Source organism: Pantherophis guttatus, chromosome 15 (assembly GCF_059756535.1).
Source record: "Pantherophis guttatus breed Tessera chromosome 15, ASM5975653v1, whole genome shotgun sequence".
NCBI classification, from domain to species: Eukaryota; Metazoa; Chordata; class Lepidosauria; order Squamata; family Colubridae; genus Pantherophis; species Pantherophis guttatus.
The window spans coordinates 22079-46627 of NC_142077.1; the positions used below are offsets into that span (position 1 = coordinate 22079).

At 48.1% G+C, this 24549-nt stretch overlaps 2 protein-coding genes across 2 annotated transcripts; both read left to right on the forward strand.

The window, feature by feature from the left end:
• The first annotated feature begins 3222 nt into the window (after positions 1-3222).
• On the forward strand, positions 3223-8846 carry LOC117669628 (arylacetamide deacetylase-like 3). The gene is made up of 4 exons (XM_087878993.1): positions 3223-3479; positions 5208-5424; positions 6506-6569; positions 7991-8846. The coding sequence occupies exons 1-4, from the start codon at positions 3297-3299 to the stop codon at positions 8763-8765; spliced, it is 1239 nt and encodes a 412-aa protein (XP_087735119.1). The 5' UTR covers positions 3223-3296; the 3' UTR covers positions 8766-8846.
• A 9708-nt stretch (positions 8847-18554) lies between these two features.
• LOC117669627 (arylacetamide deacetylase-like 4) lies at positions 18555-24525 on the forward strand. The gene is made up of 4 exons (XM_087878995.1): positions 18555-18728; positions 19358-19574; positions 22307-22370; positions 23607-24525. Exons 1-4 carry the CDS (start codon positions 18555-18557, stop codon positions 24385-24387), a joined length of 1236 nt encoding a protein of 411 aa, XP_087735121.1. The 3' UTR covers positions 24388-24525.
• The last annotated feature ends 24 nt before the right edge of the window (positions 24526-24549 follow it).

Here is a 24549-nt window from a genome sequence, read left to right on the forward strand (position 1 = left end):
CACCTTGCCCCACAGATGTTGGCCCTGTGAGTTCACCCAGTTGTCCTGTCAGCCCACCAACCCTCGCCCTCACCCTCCCTTTCATAGCCCACCAGTCAGGTAGCCTGGTGTCAGCGCTGGGGGTTGTGTCATGACACATAATGGGCTTTCCCCATTAAAAGGAAAGAGGATCTCCCAAGTGGGCAGTTGAAGGGGCAGAGGGGTACTGGGGACAGGAGAGTGGCCGGATGCCGAATGGTGGCAGTCTCTGTCTCTGTATAGACAGAGACTGCAGTCTGCGGGAGTATCCATCTTTTGGAAAATCTAGTGCGGCTCTTTCAGTCAATCTCTATTCCCACAGGTAGAGAAAACAAACAAAAAAAGGATTTGCTCCTAAAAAAGGCTCTAGAGGCCTTTCATGCCAGTCTCCTATCGGCATTCGTTCTGTCTCCAGGCAGGACCTCGCCTTCAACCGTGCCTCCCTCACACTCTGCCTCTGAAGAGACCTTTCTCCCCGGCAAAAGTGTTGCGCAAAAGTCTGAGGAGACCTTTCCTGGTAGATGCTGCTTCCCTCTCGCCTCTCTCCTGCCCCCCCCCTTCCCTCGCCCTCCTTTTGCGAAACAGGTTCACCCTGTTTGCTGAGCCTCTAGACCGGCTTCGTGTATACCTTCCGAGGTTCAGTAAACATGCAAACCACCAGCCCTGGTCTGCTCCTTTCATTTCTGCCCCCAGCCAAAGGCAAAGGGGGAAAGGGCAGGGATGGGGGGGCAGAGGTGTGCAAGTGGCAAGGCCATGCTGACAGGAGAAGGTGCCTGAGGAGATGCCTTGTGCAAGAAGGGCAGGGACCGGCAGGCTCCTTTGGTGGGTGAGCAGAAGACATGACAATCCCTTGGGGGGAGAGATCCCTCTAGAGGGCCCCAAGTGGGCAGGCCCTGTCCTGGGCCCCTCTGCCCCTGGGGGCAATGGCTGCCCGCAGGGGAGAAGAGGAGGAGTGAGTAAAGAAGACCCACCTTAGACCCCAACCCCCAGCCTGAAGGAGACCAAAGACCCACCGATTCCATCCGCCAGCTGAGAGAGCGCCCAGGACGGCGGGGAGGGGGGGGGCACACAGAGTCCCTCAGGCAGAGTGACCAAGTGGCTTGACTTTGTTTGGAGCCAAGCAGCCATTTCGCTCCTCGTGTTGCCCAGAGCAGTTTTCAGTCCATGGGACTTTCACCAGAATGACATCCTGAGTTTTCTTTAGGTTTAGGTGTCCCTATTCCATGTGTGTGTGTGAGAGAGAGAGAGAGTGCGTGCAGACGTGCTCACTAAATGTGACTCCAGGAAGCGTACAACAATAAAAATGGAATATAACAGTCCCCGTAAAAACAACCAGGAATGGTGATGGGGAGGGGCATCATCCACCACGCCATGCCGGATCAGCTCACCTCCGCCCTGGGCCAAGTCCCGAGGGAACACCTGGATGGATCTTCAAGACCATCTTAAGGGGCCCCAAAGGTCTCGGGGCTGCCAGAGGGCAGGTGCCATAACACTGAAGGGGTTTCCCCCCCTTCACCCCAGTAGGAGACACTCTTTGGAGGGAGCAGTGGTGAAATCCATTTTTTTTTTTACTACAGGTTCTGTGGGCATGGCTTGGTGGGTCGGGTGTGGCTTGATGGGCATGGCAGGGGAGGGATATTGCAAAATCTCCATTCCCTCCCCACTCTGGGGCCAGTCAGAGGTGGTATTTGCTGGTTCTCTGAACTACTCAAAATTTCAAATACCGGTTCTCCATAATCTGTCAGAACCTGCTGGATTTCACCCCTTGGAGGGAGGGACTGCAGCATCCCTCTCTGGGGGAGCCAGAAGCCTAAAGGGATGGGTGGGCCTGCCAGAGATCCCCAGCACCTGGAGCTGCATCCAGAAGATGTGGCAGCAGCCCACAGAAGAAAGCATCCCACGCGTGGCCTTCAAGGGCAGCCCCACGTTAAGTGAATGGCCAAGGAAGAGGTAAGTCAGGTATAAGGGTTTTTTACTACAGGTTCTGTGGGTGTGGCTTGGTGGGCATGGCATGGCTTGGTGGGTGTGACTTGATGGGCAGGGCAGGGGAAGGGTCCTCCCGATCAGCTGGGACTTGGAAGGCAGAGAATAGATGGGGGTGGGGCCAGACTGAGGTGGTATTTACCAGTTCTCTGAACTACTCAAAATTTCCGCTACTGGTTCTCCAGAACTGGTCAGAACCTGCTGAAACCCACCTCTACTCCAGGCAATGTCTGTGTTTCTCTTGAGGGCCCCAAATACATCTCCATGGGAAAACTGGGGAACGCTCCCCATTCCCAGGGGGCCCAACGAGGTTCCTCAAACCAGGTTTGCTTGGTGGGGCTGGCTGGGACAAAGCGCTCCCTCTCCTGAGCCCTGGGTCTTCCCTCTCCTGGCCCTCGATGCCTCCCCTTCCCCTTCCAGCCTCCTCTTCCTTCTAGCTCCTCTTCAAGAAGTGTCTGGCCAAATAGGTCCGGTTGGCCAAAGGGAAGGACGCCGGGCCCCTCTCCCTGCAAGTGGCTCTGACTGTCCCGGAAGCTCTTGCGCAGAGATGCCTGAAGGAGAACTTTCCCAAGAGACCCGGAAGTGCCTGCTGCGAAGCATAAATTGGCTTACGGACTGGATCGGGACCAGAGGCCTGGAAGCAGAAACCTAAAAAGAGGGGAGCTACACTAACCTGCTTTTTACTGTTATCTGCACTAACATTTTTATTTTGTTACAGTCCCAGATATGTACCTAAGACATAAGCGGCCAGTGGGCTTGGGCAGGGCAACCTTACCAATGGGATTCACATATATACTAAATATGTGGAATAAAAGACAGCGTATTTCTCTCCCCAATGGATCCCCTTTCCAAGAAAAGGGCCTTAAGATCATTAAGCCACCGTTCTATTTGTGTCAAAACCTTTGATTTCGGTAAATCAACGTATAGCCAATTTTCTGTTACGAAATGTCATTCACAGAAGCTCACCTAGGGCAGAACCTGCCTTTGTAGCCCATAATTAAGGGATATAAACAGATAAACACTCTAATTTAATCTGCAGGGTGATCATCCAGTAGAACAAGGCTGACGTTGGCCCGTGGGATCATTAAGACGAGAAAGATTTCAAAGGAGTTCTGTTTGTTAGGAGTTTGCAACATGAATTACATAAACATGCCAAGTGCACAATTAAAACCCTGAAAGAAAGGGCATCGAGCTGTGCTCGTCTCCCGTTGTTTAAAAGAACTGTGTGAAAACGCAGCCTGCCCAGACCGAGGCCGAAGGAGATCTTTGGCCAGATACTTGACCTTCCCGTGGAGATGGAGATGACCTTAAGCCAAGTGCTGTGGATGCTAGTGCTTCACTTCAGCGCCTCAGTCACACTTTTACTCCTCGGCTGGACCCTCTACTATGACTTCACCAGGACGCAAATCCCGCCCGGAATCACCCAGGGGGCGAAACTGCGCCTTATCAATTTGATCATGAATCTTTTCCTCAAACTGGTAAGCCTCCTTCCCCGGACTTTGGCTTTCCTCTCCGTGAGTCTGCCTGGCCACCATCGGCCTCGACTGGGTGCTCCCGAGAGTCCAAAGCAGGGGTGCTATTCAGCAGGTTCTGACAGGTTCTAGAGAACCAGGAGTGGAAATTTTGAGCAGTTCGGAGAACCGGCAAATTCCACCTCTGGCTGGCCCCAGAGTGGAGTGGGAATGGAGATTTTGCAATATCCTTCCCCCAGGAGTGGGGTTGGAATGGGGATTTTGCAATATCCTTCCCCCAGGAGTGGGGAGGGAATGGGGATTTTGCAGTATCCTTCCCCTGACACGCCCACAGAACCAGTAATAAAAAAAATTGAATTTCACCACTGGAACTCCAAAGGGGCAATTTGCAGCATTTGTAGAAAATCAGGAAGGGTTTTGCAGATTGCCTGGAACCCAGGCAATCTTTGCCATTTTCTTGTTCTCATCCGATGCTGCCTTCCCCACCTCCAGCCAGGAATTCCAACCATACCTGCTTGCTTGCCTCCCTCCTTCCCTGCTGGGTGTTCCTTTGCAGCAGCCCCCCCTGGAGAGCTCCTCTTGGCAGGGCCTCCTTGGGTCTCCAAAGGGCTGGGATCAGTGCAGAGCCCCGAGGGAGACTGCCCGTCCACAGATCCCTGGACTGCTGCTTGGAGACATTTCCCCTGTGCCCCATTTCCTTGGCATTGGGTGTCCTTGTGTCTTTTTCCCAACTGAAGAACACAAGCCGTGCCCTGCTGGATTGGACCCTGCAGTCTGCTTTTGCAGTGGCCAAACAACCGCCCAGGCGTATCTCAACAGATGGCCTTTGCAAGCAATTACCGTTAAGGTCACGGTGACTAATATTTATGACCGCTGGCTGGCTTGGATGCAAGTCTGCATGGTGTCCGAGGAAACACTGCAGATAGTTGGCAAAGCTATTGTAAATTATGATTATGCGGAACCAAATGTGGGTTTCAGCAGGTTCTGACCAGTTCTGGAGAACCAGTAGCGGAAATTTTGAGTAGTTCAGAGAACCGGTAGTAAAAATTCTGACTGGCCCCCGCCTCCATCTATTCTCTGCCTCCCGAGTCCCAGCTGATCGGGAGGAAATGGGGATTTTGCAGTAACCTTCCCCTGGATTGGGGCGGGAATTGAGATTTTACAGTATCCTTCCCCTGCCACGTCCATCAAGCCATGCCCACCAAGCCATGGCATGCCACGCCCACCAAGCCACACCCACAGAACTGGTAGTAAACATTTTGAAACCCCACCACTGTGCAAAGTAAGCCCAATACAAAATATCCATGTAATTGGAACTGCCAAAGAAATCTGATTAAAGGCAGGGTCCCAAGTTGTGTAATTAGTCCATTCGGTTTGGGTGCCCACAATACTATTCAATGGGGCAGTTTGAAACTGTGGGGCAAAGTTCATTTGCCCAACCCCAAGACCCTCTGAATCTTCCAAGCTATTCGGTGCGTCTGATAGGATCCTTCCATTTGCTTCCGTGCTTGGATTTGGGGATCTTATTGAATCAAATCCTTATGTGGTGAAACAGGGCAAGGTGCCTCTGTCCTCCGCACAAGGAAGCTGGCAAATTTCTCTTGCAATGGAGAAAGGATTTGCCTCCCAGCAGAGCAGGTCAAAGGGAAGCCGCTTTGGTTGGCCTCTGCATACACACTTCACGCATTGCCAAGTTAGATTTTTTTCTTCCTTGTGTTTCTCTCCCCCGAGCAGGCTGTGATTCTGGAGAAAGTTGGCATCTGCCCCCAATACGTGGTATGGAGGCTACTCATCAACGGGATCCCCCCAGGGAGAGCCCCTGACCTGACCATCAAGGAGATGCTTTTTGAGGCAGTCCCAGTAAAGGTCTATTGGCCCAGGAGAGCAGGTGTCGAGCCCAGGCGAGGACTGGTCTGGATTCACGGAGGAGTGGGCCTCTTTGGCAGCCCCCGTGAGTAGCACCACTGGTTGGCAAGAGGGGCTGAGTGGAGTCCTCGTGCAACAGGCCAAGGGTGGTGCCTGGATAAACAATCGATCCTCTCATCAAACAATCGACAGATTACAAAGGCTATTGTTAAAGATCTCCTGTCTGTGTTTCTCACAGGTCTAGAAGGATGTTAACGTAAGAGGCCCTGTTCTTCTCAGGTTTTCATTGGCAAGTCTTCCTCACAATTTTTTCCTCCTAAAAAATAAAATAAATTGTGTATGTCCCCCCACATGCCCACTTAATGGCATAAATGAAATACCGTATTTTTTGGAGTATAAGACACACCATTTCCCCCAAAAAAAGAGGGTGAAAATCTGGGTGCGTCTCATACTCTCAGCTTCTCAAACGGAGGTTTCAGAGGCTGAAAAAAGCATCAGAAACTAAGCTTCAGAAAAGAAGTCCCCAAACAGAGCTTCAGAAAAAAAGCCCCCAAACAGAGCTTCAGAGGCTTTTTTTTTCTGAAGCTCTGTTTTGGAAGCTTTCAGAGGCAGGAATTTTTTTTTTTTTCCTGAAACAGAGTTTCAGAATTTTCAGAGGCAAAAAAAAAAGCCAAAAAAACCAAGGAACATGTTGCTAAAATTAACCTCGAGGAACAGCTGATCGGGGGTATTCCGGGAGGCAGATCCACCTGCCAATCAGTTTTTTTTCTTTTTTTCCTCCCAAAAAACTAAGGTCCGTCTTATACTCCAGTGCATCTTAATACTCCGAAAAATACGGTAGTTTGCTATCAGTCGTTTGTGGCTTTCAGCTGGATCTTAGCATGAACATCCATTTATTTTTCCAAATAACACCATCAATGTTTTAATACTCAGATGTTGAACTAAAAATCCATTCTGGGTAATATCAGGGCCAAATGAAGGTTTCTTTTGCATTTACCTTTAAGAGGCTGAAACATCACCGAAAGTCCTCATCTCGTTTCTAAATATGTGCCTCCACACTAGAAAACATCATCCTGTTCCAGGAATGCATGCATTAGCCTATAAATTAAGGGGCTGAGATAGTGAGACATTCTCATCAGTGCAACCATTTTTTGGTCGTATTTCAGAAGCCTACGAACGGTTGTGCCGCCTCATTGCCCGGGAGGTTGCCACAGTGGTCGTGTGCATCCGGTAAGTGGACTCAGCTTGGCTGCCTCACAGAAGGCTGACCACCATCGCTGGGTAGCCTTCTGACCTTCGGCCTCCAGCCAACCAGCCAGCCCCTCTCTGTTCCACATCTACAGCCACCCAAACGGTCCGCCAGCTGGCTGCGCCCCGTGGATGTTTCCAGTTACACTCTCCTCGAGAACCCTCCCCTCCCGATTTAAACTTTTTAGGAACTGGGCATGCTGGGAGGGGCATGTGTAAAAGATGACCCTTCTGCATTCATTCATCTGCTCAGATTCCCTGAGGAGAAGGGGGTGGGGGACAGGGACTGAGGCCTTTTTGGAAGAAACAGATTATCTGGACCCATTTTGGGTGACTTTCAGACCAGGGCAAAACACAGAGATGGCCTGGGTCACGTTTGACCTTGGACGGAGCCTGGGGGGGTGGGGGGCAGGGGGGGCACCCACCCATCCTTGTGCTCCAGGATTTCTTAGCAGCTTTGGGCACCATTGATCGGGTGCCCATCTAGAGCCAGTTCCAGCATTAGAAGTGGGGAGGGGGAATTGCAGTTAGGAAGGTTAGTGTATCTCACAGTCTGGGATTGATGAGCAGATGGCAGGAGCCAGCAGCGGGGCCGTCTTCTTGCAACCACGAGATGCATCCTGAGATGGCTACTCATGCCCTGGCCACCTTGCTACTGGGGCACTGCAATGCGTTCCATGTGGGGCTGCTCCGGAAGACGGTGCAGAAGCTCCCACTGGTCCGGATTGCACTGGGTTTTTGTCTTCAATCATTTCCATCCACCCTGGAGGGTCCGGCAGAAAGTGGGCAGTTCAGGGCCCCTCAATTAAACCGGGTCATGATGGGGACCGAGGAAAGGTGCCCCCTCCCCCCCTACCGCAGCCCCTGTCCTCTTCCCTCAGAGATATATGGGCTGCACAAGGGTGTTGCAGCAGGCCCCCAACCCACCTCCCCCAACATTCCTTCGGGTCCCCACAGGTCTTGGCCCGCTCTCAATGGCCCCACTCAGTCTCCCAGAGGCCCTAAAACTGCCAGCAGAATCCACCAGTGCTGCTGCCTCTGGTAGGCGAGGCTGCTTGCCACTCAGCCACCCACCCTGCCTTTAGGGAGGCTCTACCAACAAAGAGCACCCCCCTGCAGAATGGTGAGAACGGCCTTGGGGAAGCCTCTGTAGGGAAGCCCGGCCCCATGTGGCAGCTCCTGGGCCCCCCACAGTAAGGAGCAGAAAGGCCAGCCAGGGGTTGCTGGCCCTGGAGCTGGTTGAACAGCAGCCGAGTCCTGCCAGTCCTGGGTGGGTCGGCAGCAGGCCAAGGCCTGCGGGCAGCCCGAGGGCAGAAGCAGAGCACGGGATGCTTCGGGAGTGGGGGAGGCCCGGGACAGGCATGTGTATATATATATATATTTTGGCTTCTCTGTTGCTGTAGATTCCCCTTGGCACCGGAGCACCCCTACCCAGCTCAGCAACTCAGCTGCTACGCTGCCGTGTCGCACTTTCTGAAGAATGCAGGGGACTATGGGGTGGACCCCCAGCGGGTTGTGCTGGCTGGTGACAGCAGCGGAGCTGGCATCATTACTGCCATTTCCCAGCAACTGGTGATGAGAACCGACCTGCCACGTGTCCGGGGCCACGTGCTACTCTACCCTTTTCTCCAAGCTCTGGATTTCAATCTGCCTTCCTATCAGCAGAACCACTCCTTCCCTTTATTAGTTAAAAAGCAGGCTGCTTCTCTCGGCTTGCTCTATCTGTTGGGAACCGATGCCAGGGTCGAAGAGGTTATGGGCAATGCCCACGTTCCCCAGGAGTTCAGGGCAAAGTACCGGAAATGGATTAGCGCAGAACTCATTCCGGAGGAGTTCAAAGTCTCATCTCATGAGCCGTTTGTACCCAGTCCATTTTCAGAAGATCTGTACCAAGCATGCAAAAGAGCATTTGAGCCCACGCTTTCCCCGCTCCTGATGGAAGACGTCATCCTACGACGGTTTCCGGAGACTTTCCTTCTAACCTGCGAATACGACATTTTCCGAGACGATGGCCTGCTGTACAAGAAACGGCTGGAAGACAACGGGGTGCCTGTCACCTGGCGTCACCTGAAGGATGGATTCCACGGGATCTGCCTGCTGACCGGTTTGGGGCCCCTGGAGTTTCCCAGTACAAGGAAGAGCATGAAAAGCATAATCCAGTTCCTAGAGCAGTTCTAGAAATCCATCAGGCTGGTCTTTCCCTCGCCACCTCCTGCCCCCTCCCCCCAGCTTCTTCTCCCTACTGCCAGGACAGGGTGTCCCTGCAGGCGATCTCTCTTGGGGGGGAAGGGGGGGTGATCTCTCATGGTGGTAGAACTGAGGCAGCTCATGCGGTGACTCTTTTAACCACTGCAACTTATAACCATAATATTGGATGGGGAGACCAAGGCAGGAGCACCAATGTTTTCCAGGGAGAAAGAGGAGGCACCTCCCAGGGAGAGGCCTGAGTGTGTGCAGTGTGCACCCTGAGGTGGATAGTGGAGGGGGGGAGAGGTTCAGGGGAGCCCCACCCTGGAATCTCTGTGGGAAGCTTGCAGCTTCATCTGGGGAGATGCCGTCCCTTTCGGTAAGCAACTAAAGGATTGGACTCATCTGGATTTCACCTTGTCGCTTTTGGGCCTGACTCCAGTTTTCCCTCCTGCGGGCTGATGAACGCGGCTAAGAAAGTAAAAGAAGCCAAGGAGCTAAATAATTTTTTTTTACCAATGTGTATAAATCCTCCTGCATTTGACCACCAGCATATTCACCATATGGGAAAGTTCCCAAGGTTTTTCGGGGGGCTGCAGACCTGCAGCAGGGAAACGGACGGCTTCATTTCCCGTGAGGTGGCCTGATCCTGCCCCCCCCCCCCACTTCTTAGCCTGCCTTCACTCATGCCACAAAATAATTTGAGTTAACTGAACAGATGAGCTCTGTTTGCCTAACAGGTGGTGGCCAGGCACAAAACCCTTTGAGGGACCGCCAGATCCACCCAAGGTGGACTAAGGTGATCCTTGGTCTAGAGCAGAGGTGAAATGCTCCCGGATCGGACCAGATCGCCCAATCTGATAGCAATTTTTCCCTGTGGTTCGGTGATCTGGTAGCAATTGCCACCCAGGTGTCATTACTTCCTGGTTTTAACCAGGAAGTAATTTTTTTTACCTTCTGCGCATGCACAGAAGGTTTTGCGCATGCACAGGTGTGTGCGTGCACGTGATGTGTGTGTAAGGTGACCAGACGTCCCGCTTTTGGCGGGACAGTCCCGCTTTTGAGCAATTTGTCCCGCGTCCCGCAGCGTTTCAAAAAAGTCCCGATTTTTCTTGAGCCCCAGCTGATGGCTAGAAGAAAAAAAAAACTGTTTAAACTCTTGCCCAGGGCTTCAAAGGGCCGCCCTACAGGCAATCAGTGTAAAGCAGTTTTTTTTTCCCCTAGCTAAGCTTCAGAAACGAAACCGAAACCAGGGTCTTTGGTGCAGCGTGACAAAATGAGGCAGAGAGAGATTTATTTTTATTTTTATTTTTCCTCCCCAAAAAAGGTAGGTGAAAAACTGCAAACAATGGGAAATTTAGGAGGAGAGTTCAAGATTTTAAAACACAAAGGAAAAAAAGCTGTATTTAACTAGGGAATTGTAATAATTGAGATACTATTAATTGTATATTGTGTTGAAAGCAGAAATGGTTAAGTTGTGGTTCGGAGGAATATATGGGAGAAATTATTTGGTTTATTATTATTGGTAAATATAATTAATTGATTTGTAAGAAATTGGATTGCATGGAAATAATTGGAATATTCATGTTCATATTGATTAATATACAAAAAAGATAGTTTTATAACTAATTGATTTATATTAAAATGTTGAATTTGTATTAAACAACTGTATTACATAATTACATAATTAAACAATGTGAGGATGGATATAAAAATAGATGACAATGGGAAGGGGTATAATATAGAATAGAAGGGAAAAATTGAATTTGATTAAGATTAGAGATGAGGATGAAGGGTAATATTGGTTTTTTTAAAAAATAGATGAGGAATAAATATGGCAAAAAGGAAATATAGAAATTGTAAATTTAATTGAAATGACTAAACGCTGTTTAAATTTGTGAACCAGCCAAATATTCTGTTCAAAGAAAATACATTGTATGTTTGTATGTGTGTTTCTAATTATTGCTATTTATTCATATTTGTTCTCTTTTATTCTTTAAAGTTTAACAATTCATTCTTTATCTTAATATCTTTATATTTGCTTGGGGTTGGCTTTCTTCCCTTTCATCTTTTTTATTGTACAGCAATCTTTCTCCTCAAACCTACCACCTCTCTCTTTTCTTTCCTTCTTACTTTCTCTTCCCCCCACCCTCTTTTTCTCCTCCCTACTTCCTCTTTCTTTCTCCTTCTCCTCCTCTCTTCCTCCCTCTCTTACCCTCACTCCTACTCTAATTTCCATTCCTTCATCCCTCTCTATTGCTGTAATCCTTTAATGCATATGGACTACTCAGAGGGCTGAAAAAGTTATTTTTGACTGGTCCTCACACTTTTGACCAGTCCTCGAACTTACGACTGTCCTCACATTTTACATTTTTGCCCTATCTTGTCACCATGTTGAAGAGAAGCAGTTGTGAAATGAGTGACATGGTTGTTAAGAATGCTGCACGGGCATAAATGTGAGGATGGTCATAAGTGTGAGGACCAGTCAAAAGTGCGAGGACCTGTCAGAAATGACTTTTTTCAGCCCTCTGGTTAGTCCTTTTGTGCATATGGACTACTCAGAGGGCTGAAAAAGTTATTTTTGACTGGTCCTCACATTTTTGACCAGTCCTCGAACTTACGACTGTCCTCACATTTTACATTTTTGCCCTATCTTGTCACCTTGTTGAAGAGAAGCAGTTGTGAAATGAGTGACATGGTTGTTAAGAATGCTGCACGGGCATAAATGTGAGGATGGTCATAAGTGTGAGGACCAGTCAAAAGTGTGAGGACCTGTCAGAAATGACTTTTCAGCCCTCTGAGTAGTCCCTATACACATAGCCATGGCCACCTGGTCACATGACCAGGTAGCCACGCCCACCCAGTCACATGGCCTCCAAGCCACGCCCACACAATAAGCCACACCCACAATGGTGTCCTTCTTACCAATGTTAAAATCTGTTCACCTTACCCTATAGACATAGCCATGGCCACCCGGTCACATGACCAGCTAGCCACGCCCACCAAGTCACATGACCAGCTAGCCACGCCCACAAAATAAACCACGCCCACAATGTCCCTCTTTACCAATGTTAAAATCTGGTCACCTTATGTGTGTGCGGGGCACGTGCACTTCCGAACCGGTAAGGAAGGTAAGTAGATTTCACCCCGATCTACAGATCCACCAAGACAGATGGGCTGCATTTCTATGCCCACACTTGGGGGGGAGGGGAAGGAAAGTCCTGAATATCCCAAAAGTACTTTGCGTCCAGCTCTAGTAATACTCCAGAGGTCCTCAGTCTTCCCATGAGTCTGTGATCCAAAAAGAAAGAGGCCGAAGCCCACTCTGTCATTGTGTCCGCCCCTCCCCCCCAAAGCCTGAACTTTGCCATGGGAAGCTGGTGGCCTGAGCCTGAGCAGTCAGCCCCAGCTCGTTTTTACCGCCTGTAAGGAGCTTCGGCGTCTTTGACTGCAAAGTAGATCATTGACCCGGTTTCAATATCGACCCTCTGGGGATGTCCATGTCCTCGGTTGTTGGCAAAGGGTGTTTGCTCTGAATCTTCCCTGGACAAAACTCGGTTGGCCTTCGCCCTGCATCCTTTTCTATTCCAAGGCCAAATTTGCCTGTTATTCCAATTGCCTCTTGACTTCCTTTTTTGATTTTTTTTTTATTTTATTTCTTAAAAAAATATTGTAAATGTACATTCTCTTATCCATAGTTAGTCCAACATATACATCTATTTTCTAAAGAAAAAAAAATATTTTTAAATTATATTCGGGTTTGCTCTTCTACCTTTTCTTCTCCCTTGTTTTACAACAATCCTTCTCCTTCTTCTCTCTTTCCCTTCCCTCCCTTCTTCTATCCTTTTCTTTCTTTTCCTCCTCTCCTTCCTCTTCTCTCCTTCCTCTTTCTTTTCCTCACTCCTCCCTTCTTCCCCCCTTTCTAACCTTCTCTCCTACTCTTTTTCCCCTCCCTTTCTTCCTCTCCTTTTCCCTTTCTTCTGTTCCTCTCTCTCCTTTTCCCCTCCTATCTTACTCTCTACTCCTCCTCTTGACTTCCTGATCACCATTCCAATCCCCTATGATGAGAAGGGCATCTTTTTTTTTTCTCCCTCCCCCTCTTCCTCTCTGTCCCCTGCCCCTCGCTCTTCAGCCTCAGGATTTGGGGGAAAATACTTGGATTATTGTGACGTTGAATGGTTTGCCTTGGATTCGAACCCAAGAACATCCGGTCATGTATCACAGCACACGGGCACATTCCTTTCCTTTTGTGCCGGCTACAAAACACATTTTGCAACCTGCCCAAGGGATGAAATTGCACAATCCAAGGTGACACAAAAAAGAAAGCAGTAAAACTGCAACAGGTTCACGGCTGCACTGCAAAGGATTTCGCAATCTATCAATTGCATCAGGCAGAAAGAAACAATAAAATGTGCCAAATACATAATACCTTTGATTCCTGAAGAGCACTAAGGGGCCCTTCCAGGCTTTGGCCATAATGGCCGTTTGCCACCTCACAAGGACAGCAAGATCAAGGGGCAGAAAACTACCGGGAGTTTCCAGAATGGTCCTCAGAGCTCCTGGGACACACGGACGGGATCTCAAGAGACAGCCAAACATCCCCTCTGGTACAACTGACAAGATCCAGGCAGGGTCAGTTGAATGGGCGTGGCCATGGTGGGTGTGGCCTAGTCAACCTCCTGCACCATGGGGGGGGGCGTTTATGCCCTCCCCGGGCTCCAGAGGTTTTTCTTGAGCCTCTGGGAGGGCAGAAACCTCCTCATGCTCCAGAGGCCTTCTGGCGGCCGGAAACAGGCCCAAACCTCCGGTATGTATGTATGTATGTATGTATGTATGTATGTATGTGTGTGTATATATGGCGGCCCCTAGGGGGAGAGCCTTCTCTGTGGGGGCACCTACGATCTGGAACAAGCTCCCCCTGGAGATACGGAGGATCCCGGATCTGCGCACCTTCCGTCGCGTGCTTAAGACTTTTTTATTTCATCAAGCTGGCCTGGCCTAAATCTTCTCCCCTTTTTAAATGTAAATTTTCATTTGTTTTAAATTATGGGGTATTTTAAATTCAGCCAAATTATTTAATTCGTTTTTAACTTATTTTAAATTTTTGTATTTATGTGTTTTATCTTGTGGCTGTTCACCGCCCTGAGTCCTTCAGGAGAAGTTTAATAAAATAAATATGCCGCCCTTCTCCCGAAGGACTCGGGGCGGCTCACAGCAATAAAACAAAACAATAAATAATGCTAAAAATCCAATTAAAATACCCAAATTAAAAATATAGCTGCCAAACAGATCAGAAGATTTGCTGAAAAAGCCATGTCTTCAGGTCACTGCGGAAAGAGCGGAGGTCAGGGGCCGTCCGGAGCCCAGTGGGTAACTCGTTCCAGAGGGTTGTTGCGGCCACAGAGAACGCCCTCCCTGAGCCTCCACACATGCCCTGCACTTACCTGCATCCAAAACGGGCTGCACGGGGACTCCTGGGAGGGGTGGGGTGGTTGGATCCAGCCAGAAGTGGGTTTGGGGGTTCTCCAAACTGCACAGAATCTCAGCTAGAGGTTCTTCCGAACCCCTGAGAACTCCCAGCAGCCCAGCCCTTCTTATTACGCCTCGGATAATAAGCACAGGATTAAGAGTAAGATGGAACTTTATCTGGAGTTCTCCCCCTGGACTTTGACACCCAGCCTGCAGACCCCTGTGGCTGCCATGTGCTCATCTCCATTGTCTTGAGCAAAAGTCAGTTTCCCCACAGCCTCTCTTGCGGTGGCACATCTCCCTCATGTTTGACCCTGCCTGCATCCCATGCGTTACCCAGAAAGCCCTCTGCTCTTTTACGTAGGAGGAAAGGAGTCCTAGGTAGGCAGAGCAGCCACGATGAGCAACAGATTAAATTCCCTGGCAAAATTAGGTCAGTAGATTCTGAAGGAGCCTTAAGTATTTTATTACCGAGATTAAGAATGTGATTGCAAGGAGAAGACAATGGGGCAGGATATGAATCCTGCAGGCTTCAGCTCGGCACCTGATCTTTCAGGCAGGAATAAACAACGAGGCAGAGTCATGCGCCTACGCTAGACTGGGGGAATGTAGCAGGGCACAGAATACAAGCTCACAATGCCCATTTCAGCTCAAACCATAAAGAGGCATGCAGTAGTCCTCAATTTACAGCCATTCATTGAACAATGCTGATTTGAAGTTATGACAACCTTGGAAAAAGTGACTTACAACCTATACTCTCACTTACAACCATCACACTCCCCCCCACAAATACGAGATCACCAGCTGGCAGGGGATAAGGATAATAAGGATCGCACAGCCGTAGAACATGGCAACAGGTGTAAATGCGAGCCAACTGTCCAGTGGCCAGATTAGAGCACCTGACCTGGGGTTCTTGGGATGGCTACAATCTCAGAGATCGATCATAGGTATCACCTGTTCAGCACCATCACAACCTCAAATGGCCACTGAACGGGTGTTTTTTGTTTGTTTTTTATTTGATGTATATGCTGTTGTTAACTGATGACGGTCTGTACAGTTTTTGGGAATACAGATGGTGTTATTCACGTAGATTTCCTTAAACCCGGCACTAGACTGCAACTTTCAAAGATTGAAACTATGATCCAGCAAAGCCCAGAAGCACATGGAGAAAATATTGTGAGTGTCGGCCTTTCCTCACCGAGAGGCAACTGTCAAATTGTATTTCACCATCTTGGCCCCCACCCCCCATGTAGTGCAGACTGCCAACACGTGAGTTTGACCTTTTCCTCCTCCCAAAACGGAAGGGCCTCCGTTCGACTCAGATCAAGACACAGAACTGTCAGGACCTGGCTGAAGAGACAAAGCATTGAGGATTTTCACGATGTGGCTGATGCAGAGAATTAAGGACGGGGAGCAAAATTGCTAATTTCCTCTTGTCTTCATTAAGATAGCCCTATTTAGACTAAAGTTATGGAGGCAGAGACATTACTTTTCACTCAGCCCCCCCTTCACCCCTCCACCCCACCCTTGCATCCTGCTGTTGATTCCCTTGATGGCTCCTCCATCCCTACAACTGAAGATTTGTCCCACAAGATAGACAGCCAATGCCTCATCACCACCACCCGCCATGATTTCCTAGACAACAGAGTCCTCTGGTGGATAGAGGAGGTATTGCAAGCTACGGGAGGAAGCCGGGATTCTACAGAACGGGACCATTAAAAAGCCTGAGGTGTGCACAGGAGTTGCCTGCTGGTTTGTGGTCTGCTTGTTGTGGTTCTGGGACAGAAGAGGCTCAGCAGAGTCTAAGAGGCTCAGTTCTGCAGTACAGGAGGTCCTTGAAATCCTCCCCCATCGCGGATCAGCCTTGTCAAGAAAGGATGCACCTGTTCAACGGGAACGGGCACCTGCCACAGGGGAAGGTGTTTAGTTCCCCAGTCGGTGGCCTCCCACTGCCTTCTTCCTGGCAGCAATCTTCCCAGGGCTCAGCGGCTAAAGGTGGGCAGGCAGAGGGCCCCATTCTCAGTCCTCGTTTTTTGTTGCCCCACCCCTGGACCGGAGCGATGCTGTGTCTGATTCTAGTGGTCAGGCCCTGTTTAAGTTGGGAAGCAAACTCTCAACTCCCATGCCAACCCATCCCCACCCCCGAGACCTGAGTGGCCCCCTCCTCTCATCCTACAGAAGGCTGCCCAAACCTGCTTCTTGCACCAGACGGTGAAAACACCAATCTGGATCAACCCACGGATCTGCAGACAATAATGGGGATGTGCAGTTCCCACAAGGGATTAGTGTGCCTTCTTGTGGTTTGCAAGTCTGATCCATCCTTCCGCCTGAGGTGAGGCAGAACAAGGCCACACCTGCACACCCAAGCAGAGACCATCTGTGGGTCTCACTAGGCAAGGAGGAGGGGAGATTGACCGATTTATGGACTGAGAAAAAGCAACCCTGAGGGAAAGACGCCTTGGAGAGGGCCCCCATCTCAAGAGGGGAAGTGGGACCGCCAAGGGAAGGGCCAGAAGCTGGAGAGATCTCTCAGTAAAGAAAGTGTTTTTCCTGGGGAGAACGGTCTTTCAGGGCAGGGCAACCCAAATATGGGACGGAGCAACTGCTTCCGCTTTCGCCTTTCAGCCCCAATCCAGGAGTCTGCAGGCAGTCACTTTTGTGACAAACTTTTTTTTTAAATTGAATTTATATATACAGACAAAGAAATAAAGGGAGACTAGTATAGATCTATTTCAAGCTGTTTAGCCCTTGTCAGCTAGCCATAACCTTCTGGGATTCAAACCTGGGCTACTTACATATTAGGTAGATGGATTAACCTCTACCTAATTCAGGTAAATTCAATACAAAAATAGTTTGTTGCGAAAGCGACTGCCTGCAAAGGCTCCTGGATTGGGGTTGAAAGGCGAAAGCAGAAGCAGTTGCTCCATCCCATATTTGGGTAGACCAAGTTGCCTTGATAGACTGGTCTCACCGGGAAAAACATTGAATCTCTCCCCTGGTATAGCCAACAAAGCGAGGAGAGCACATGGCTTAGAGGTTAATACATCCACGTAATATGTAAGTAGCCCAGGTTCGAATCCCAGAAGGGTATTGCTAGCTGACTAAAGCTAAGTAGCTTGAAATACTATACTAGTCTCCCTTTATTTCTTTGTCGATAAATATAAATTCAACCCAGTAAAGAAAGCTTTTTTAGGACCGTCCCTCCTTAAACGGTGATAAAGAGGATGGTGGGGAGGGATGGTCATGGCTCATGGCCAAAAAAAATGCTAGTTTTGAAAAAAAAAGTAACATCTTCCCTCTGCCCAGTCACTCTGCCAGAAAAGGCGGTCCGTGTTGAGACAGAAAGGCTACAACAGGACTTCTCATCTGCAGTGACAGAAAAGCGTTTCTTGGAAATGCCTTTGAAAAACTGATGATGTACCCTAGTTGGGTAATGAAACGTCTGCAATAAAACAGCCAACCAACACCCCACTGGCCTTGTTAAACTTCTCTTATCTACCTACTTTACTGCAACATCATATTATCACAATCAAGATTGTCCAGTCTGCTAATGACATCCGATTGCTCAGAGCTTCCGAACCTTGAAAATGAAGCCGCCTGTGCGTGACCTCCATCCTTGCCAAGGGATGAGAGAATGGGAACCCAGCATTGTTTTTAACAGATTAACAGAGTTGGAAGGGACCTTGTAACCCCGCCCAAGCAGGAGACCCTACACCAGTTGTCCTCTGTTGTCTTCTATGCAGATTGGGATTTTTCTTCCAGTCTGGATCCAGGCAGGGGTTAGCACACCTGCCCCTGAACTGGGGGCACCGTACATCCCTTGTAGGGTGGGATGGTCATGGCTCATGGGCAAAAAATTATCCATATAAGGACGACAACCATGGCTAAATTAACAACGTTAACACCACTACAATCCCGAGAATTGATGAGAAAGGAGCGAGATGACGCAGCAATCGATTTAAAAATCAACAGAAGGTTGGGGATTAAATCTGCATGGTGACCAGGTGGGATTTCAATGCCCAAAACTGCTGAGAAGATATTGGCCCAAAGAGAATCCCTGCACTAAGGGGTCTACCTGGACACCTGGACCTCCTGCCAACTGCAGGGATGGACCCAGTGCTGCCTCCCATCACACCTTCCTCCCTGCTCTGTTCTTCCTGTAGGCGAAGCACAGAATGGGCGGGGAAGAGAAGATCAACCTCCCCTTATCAATCCTGGACCATCTATTTCTCCATGGATCAGCCAACGGGCTCTTCACAGCCTCCACGGGCAGCTTGGCAGAGGAGGAGAACCTGCCTCAGGAGAGGCACAATGGTATCCTACAGGAAGTGCCTGGCCTGCCTTCTTGTTGCAGGTGCCATCTACCCAGCGGTCTTTCTGCTCTCGGTCCTTATCCAGTACGCTGGAACCGTGTTTCCTCCTGGGATCGATCAACCCCTGAAGGCCCGCATCTGCCAGACGATGTTCGTCACAACGTTAATTTTGGTAAGGTTTCATTTCTTTTTTCATGAACTGGGAGAGAAGAATTGCATTGATTTAACCTTTTCTTAAAAGATTAGAATTGGCCTGAATTTATGAACATCCTCATCAATGGAACAGAAACAGTTTCCTGGAGCTGTGACTGGTTCAGCTGTCCAGATTTGGAAGCCTGAAGGAGGAGGACTTCTCTCTGTAAAAGGCAGTATTCCCCCACTGAAGTCCTCCAGCTGGTTGAGCTGGAGGTCCCATGATGCCCAGCCAGCTCCCTTCAGTATGATAGGGCACTTATAGCTTATGGAGGTACTACAGTTTGCAAAGTTTAATGTCCTGCTACATCTATTCTACCATAACTGCGACCTACTACAGCCTAACTCCCTTTAATTTGGGCACTTCAGGTATGTGTTGAAGGGAGAGCAACAGGATGCATGACAACACTGAAATGCAAACTCTGCCTCACATCCACATACAAAAGTCACAGAGCCTGGGTTGTCACACCACGATGCCCATTCTTTCATTCTGAAGGACCCTCTACCTGCTGTGGGTACCATGCAGGTTTAGGAATACCAACTCTCTGCAGTAAAATATTAAGGTGGTCTCCCAAAATTAAATTCTCCTCTTCTGTGCTTTGCCAACAGGGAATTATTTTAGAGGAGCTGGGTTTGTGCAGCGTCCTTGATGTCTTACGGTTTTGGACTACCGGAGTACCTCCGTGTAGGGATCCGTCCCTTGTCATTCAGAACCAGAAATTTGATGGGGTGCCAGTGAGGATCTACTCGTCCAGAACGGTGCCAACTAGGAGAAGAAAAGCTGTGCTTTACTTCCATGGAGGAGCGGGCGTTTTCGGAAGCATCGGTAAGGCCAAAAAAGGCCAAGATTCCAAGCCAACCTCGGACAGCAAAGCCAAGAAGGTTAGGCAATCTCAGGGCAATGATAGCTGGAACCCTAAACACTTCCCACGTAATGGCAAAAACTTTTCAGGTTGGCGCAGTGGTGAAATCCAAACCAGTTTGCTAACAGTTCGTTGGCCGCTTATCCACGCCACGCACCAAATGCATGCTGTGCGCGCATGCATATACACGCCAAAAGGAGGCTTGGGGAGGTAAGTAGAATAGCGAAGGGGGATCAGCTGTGCCCTGTGATTTAGCTTCACTAGAAAGCAGGATTTCCTGCTTTCTAGCAAATTAAACCCTGCACAGCTGATCATCAGAAATACCGGTTCAGAGGAACCGGTAGCTTTTTAAACTGCCAGTTCAACTGAACCAGGAGCTATCTACCGGTTCAACCAAACCAGGAGCTTTTTTTTTTACTATCGGTTTGCCCAAAACTGTAGTTTTTAGCACTACTGGTTCGCTTGAACCGGAATGAACCAGTAGCATTTCACCCCTGGGTTGAAACAAACCATGGAGATTTCATGAAGTCGCCTGGCATTCCACCTCATTCAATGTTTCTCCCTCTTTGTTTTTTTTTTCTCTCTCTCTCTCTCCGTCTCTCTCTTTCTCTCTCTCTCTGTCTTCCTCTCTCTCTCACACACACACACAGAAACAGATACAACTGTTCACACTAAACCAAGAGCTCTCTAGTGATCCTACTTCCCTAAATGCAATGCAAAGGCTGTTGCTGTTGTGTTACCAACCAGCAGAGTGTAGAGCACAGAGAAACGTTGCTGACAGCAATGAATAAGAGATGTCCAAACTGGTTTATCAAAAGTTTACTTTATAGGGAAAAAACAATCTCATAGTCTTTAAATCAATCCAAGTCTTTGCCAGTTAAATCAGTCCAGTGATACAAAATCTTCTTACCGCACAAACAGTAGTTGGTTAGAATAACAAACTCACTCTGGTTCACAAACCACGATGGTAGCAGATCCATCCAACAGCACAATGGTAGCAACTCCACACACTATGGTAGCATATCATCAACTGAATACTTTACAGTACCTTTCTGAAATATGCTTACAATCAGTAATTATCTAATTACAGCATGACTCAGCATTACAATGAATCAGCATTAAAACTTTAAAGTCACACAATACATATCGATATTAAAGTCACAGAACACATATATTGCCTGGACAACTTGTTAGGCTCAAACCATATCCTAACATTCTCCCCTTTGGACAGGTCAATATATACAGTTTAGATTCTTAATCTATAGCTTTCACAACACGTTTTATGTTTGATATCACCTTGCGCTTTGGTAAAATTATCAACAATATTGTCTTCCGACATACAATATTCCAACTTAACCATGTTGCTTTGGATACACTGCCGAACATTCAGATACCGAATGTCAGTATACTTAGATCTAGTTTTAACTGCTAAATTTGTTGCCATTTTTATAGCAGCTTGGTTGTCCTCATGTATTACAATTGGATAATCCATCTTTAAACCAATATTCATCATTAGTTGTTTGTAATAAATCAGATCAGTACAAACTAGTGACAAACATGAGAATTCTGCCTCCATAGTAGATAGACTAATATGTTTTTGACGAATTGATTTCCAGCCAATCAAACAATTGTCTAACATGATAGCTATACCCAATGTGGATTTTCTGGTGGTCAAATCAGTAGCAAAACTGGCATCAGCATATGCGCTCAATACTAAATCATTGTTAGGTTCTAGATACAACGCATAATGCATCATCATTTTCAGAATATACGCTTTGCGGCCTCCCAATGCCTATCAGTTGGCTCTGCATTATATCTTGCTAATTGGTTTACTCCAAATGAAATATCAGGTCTCGACCAATTGCTTATATAAGATAGACTACCTATAAGAGACTGGTAGATCTCCTTACTAAATTTAGGACTTTGGATTTCTCCTTGTTGAAAATCCTGTGCCATAGGCGTTTTTGCTGGCTTACATAGCTCCATGCCATAACGTTTCAACATTTGGCTTATTTTGCTAGATTTAGATATTTTATAACCTCTAGCTGTTTGATTGATATCTAGACCCAAATAATGCCTAATATTTCCTAAATTTCTGATCTTAAATTTGGTTTGTAACTGTTTAACAATATCTATGGCTTCCTTGTCAGTTTTAGTTATTATGGCTATTTCATTTGTAAACAATAACAAAAATGATACTAACCCATTATTACTTTGGCACTTTGGCCATCCAACCAGGTCTCCCTGTCAGATTCATATGTCTTCCTTCGCCTTGTGTAGACCTGGAGGCTTCCACTAGTGTACGTGAAACAAACAGAGCTTTTTCTAGAAAAAGGGTCACCAAACTACCTTAACCGAACAGCTGAAAAGAGCAAACTCATCTAAACACAGGATTCCCTGTTTCCTGAGCGTATCTGAGTTGTTCTGAGGATGAAAGCCGAGAGGCCCAACTGTATTAAAACCTCAGTTTGCTTTGCTCTCTGCTCCCCTTCACCACAATCCACTTGGGGGATTCCCCCCATAGCTGCCCTCTGACAAAGTATCCCAAAAGCAGGAGAGCTGAGCAGTGAATGTGGCCATCCTTTGTGTGACCGCTTGCCTTCAGCAAATCTTCCCCCGAGGCTTCAGGCAGGGAAAGAAAGGGGTTTGCAGGAGTGAGTTTTTATCCAGTGCAACTTTCCGCTGCTTGTTTCAGATGCCTACGAAAGAGCCCTGCGCCACATGGCCAAAGAGGGGGATGCAACCGTGGTGGCGGTTGGGTGAGTGTCGCCTCTTTCCTCCTCTAACCTGCAGCAATGGGGGGTGGGGGGGGAGGGCTCTAAAATTATGATCCAGGCTGACAGCCTTGTATATAAGTAAGCAAAGGTAAGGCACCGGTCCATCCGACTGCTCTCCACAACACATAACGCACAATTGTGCTGTGTAAAGGCTTATGGAATCAACCTTTCCCCAGCTGGAAAGGGTCCCTCCGTCCAGCTGCCTCCCGAGGTCTCCCCTGGGGATTAAATGGAAAGGGGGGGGGGAGAGGGAGTTTGGGAAGAGCCAGGAAGTAACTGTACAAGGAAAGGAGAGGGGACTCTCCAAGTGAAGAAGGGAGAAACTCAGAATGGAGCCCCCTGTTGGGAATAAGTTTGGGCAGAGAGAAGCTCTGGTATGCTTTCAGGACTCTGACCACTCTATCTCACAGCTCACCTGGGTCTGCCTCTTGACCTGGCCTATCCCAGAGGGCTAACAAATGCTAACATGGATAACTCTGCCACTAAGGCTAGATTTAATACCCTCTTTTAATGGCTCTGCACCAGCTTGAAATAGAAGCTGCTGAGCCAGCCGGAAATGCTTTGGGCTTCAGTGATGTCAGCCGACAGTTGCATTTTGTGGCAATATTTAAACTTAGCAGCTGGAGCTGTGATGGGTTTGGCAATGAGCCAGAAGACTCTGCTGTGGTGGATTGGTTGGGGAATGCCAGCTTCTGCCTGAGGCAATCTGCGCTGTGATTGGTTGCTGTGGGTGTGGAGGGGGTGTTTCCTTTTTCCCGCCTTTTTCTTCCGTGTGCTCAGTGATTTACCTCACGGTGCCCCAGGTGGCCTGACTACCTTGTTTGCTGTAAATGTAGATGAAAAATAGTTATTTATATAAAAATATAAATTTGTTTAAGCTTCTCTGACTTCATTTGGACACCTGCTGCGCAATTCCCTGACATATCCTTGGAATTGGGTGTCCAACAATTTTGTTGGGTTTTACTCAGAATTCACCTAGTCCTTATGTTTATTGGATAACTTTCATAATTTCACATGGACATTTTTAGATTCCACTCCTTAAAAACAAAAGTTACTTAGTACTATCTTGAATCATTGCTTTTATAAAAGCTCACTATAATTGCAAGAGTGTGGTTCCATCTTACATTTTTTTTAAAACAAACTGTTACAAAAGAAAGTGAAGATTGAATTCATAAATGCTCCAAGAATCCATAACAAGTCATTTTCTGCTCCTTTTAGGTATGGACTTGCGCCAGAGAATCCTTATCCAAACCAGTATACTGAATGTCTGAAGGCTGCTGTCTACCTCATGAAACACGCAGAAGATTATGGCATAGACGGTTCCCATATTATCATTTCCGGAGACAGTTGTGGAGCTAATTTTGCCACACGCATTTGCCAGTTACTGGTAGACCGCAGAGATCTTCCCAAGGTCCATGCTCAAGCGCTGATCTACCCAGGACTTCAGGCCGTGGATTTGTCTTTGCCATCCTATCAGCAGAACTGCAGAAGTCCCCTCTTGTGGAGAAAAATGGTTGCCTACTTTTGCTGCCGCTACCTTAACAAGCCAACTTCCTTTATAAATGGTCTTCTGAAGAGCAGCCATGTCCCCAAGGCCACCCGACTGAAGTACCAGAAGTGGGTGAATGCCAACAACATCCCCGAACAGTTCAAAGTCAGGGGCTACACAGAACAAGACCACTCTTTGTCTAATTTTAACCCTCAGCTGTATGAAGAAATGAAAGAGATGCTGTCAGAGAATTTTTCCCCTTTGCTGGCTGAAGATGAGGTCGTCTGCAAGCTCCCTCAGACCTTCCTTTTGACCTGCGAGTTTGATATCCTTCGAGACGACGGGCTGCTGTACATGAAGCGGCTGATGGACAATGGTGTGCCAGTAACCTGGAGCCATGTTGAGAATGGCATGCATGGAATAATGCCCCTTTTTGGCTATGGCATCCTGTCCTTTCCTTCAGCAAAAAGGGTTGTCCATGATGTCACCGATTTTATCAGACGCTTGTGAAGCCAAAATGAAACCAAGAGTGAGGCATTACCTTTTCATCTTATTCCTAAAACGCAGAGAATTCCCAGGATCAATTTCAGATTGAGAATCAAAGTCCTCTCTCTCTCTCTCTCTCTCTCTCTCTCTCTCTCTCTCTCTCTCTCTGTGTGTGTGTGTGTGTGT

Coding starts and splice junctions, on each gene's coding strand:
- LOC117669628 (XM_087878993.1), top strand. CDS start 3,297: ATGGAGATGACCTTAAGCCAAGTGCTGTGGATGCTAGTGCTTCACTTC. Junction 3,480..5,207: donor TGAATCTTTTCCTCAAACTG/GTAAGCCTCCTT, acceptor TCCCCCGAGCAG/GCTGTGATTCTGGAGAAAGT. Junction 6,570..7,990: donor ACAGTGGTCGTGTGCATCCG/GTAAGTGGACTC, acceptor CTGTTGCTGTAG/ATTCCCCTTGGCACCGGAGC.
- LOC117669627 (XM_087878995.1), top strand. CDS start 18,555: ATGGTATCCTACAGGAAGTGCCTGGCCTGCCTTCTTGTTGCAGGTGCC. Junction 19,575..22,306: donor GGGCGTTTTCGGAAGCATCG/GTAAGGCCAAAA, acceptor TGCTTGTTTCAG/ATGCCTACGAAAGAGCCCTG. Junction 22,371..23,606: donor GCAACCGTGGTGGCGGTTGG/GTGAGTGTCGCC, acceptor TGCTCCTTTTAG/GTATGGACTTGCGCCAGAGA.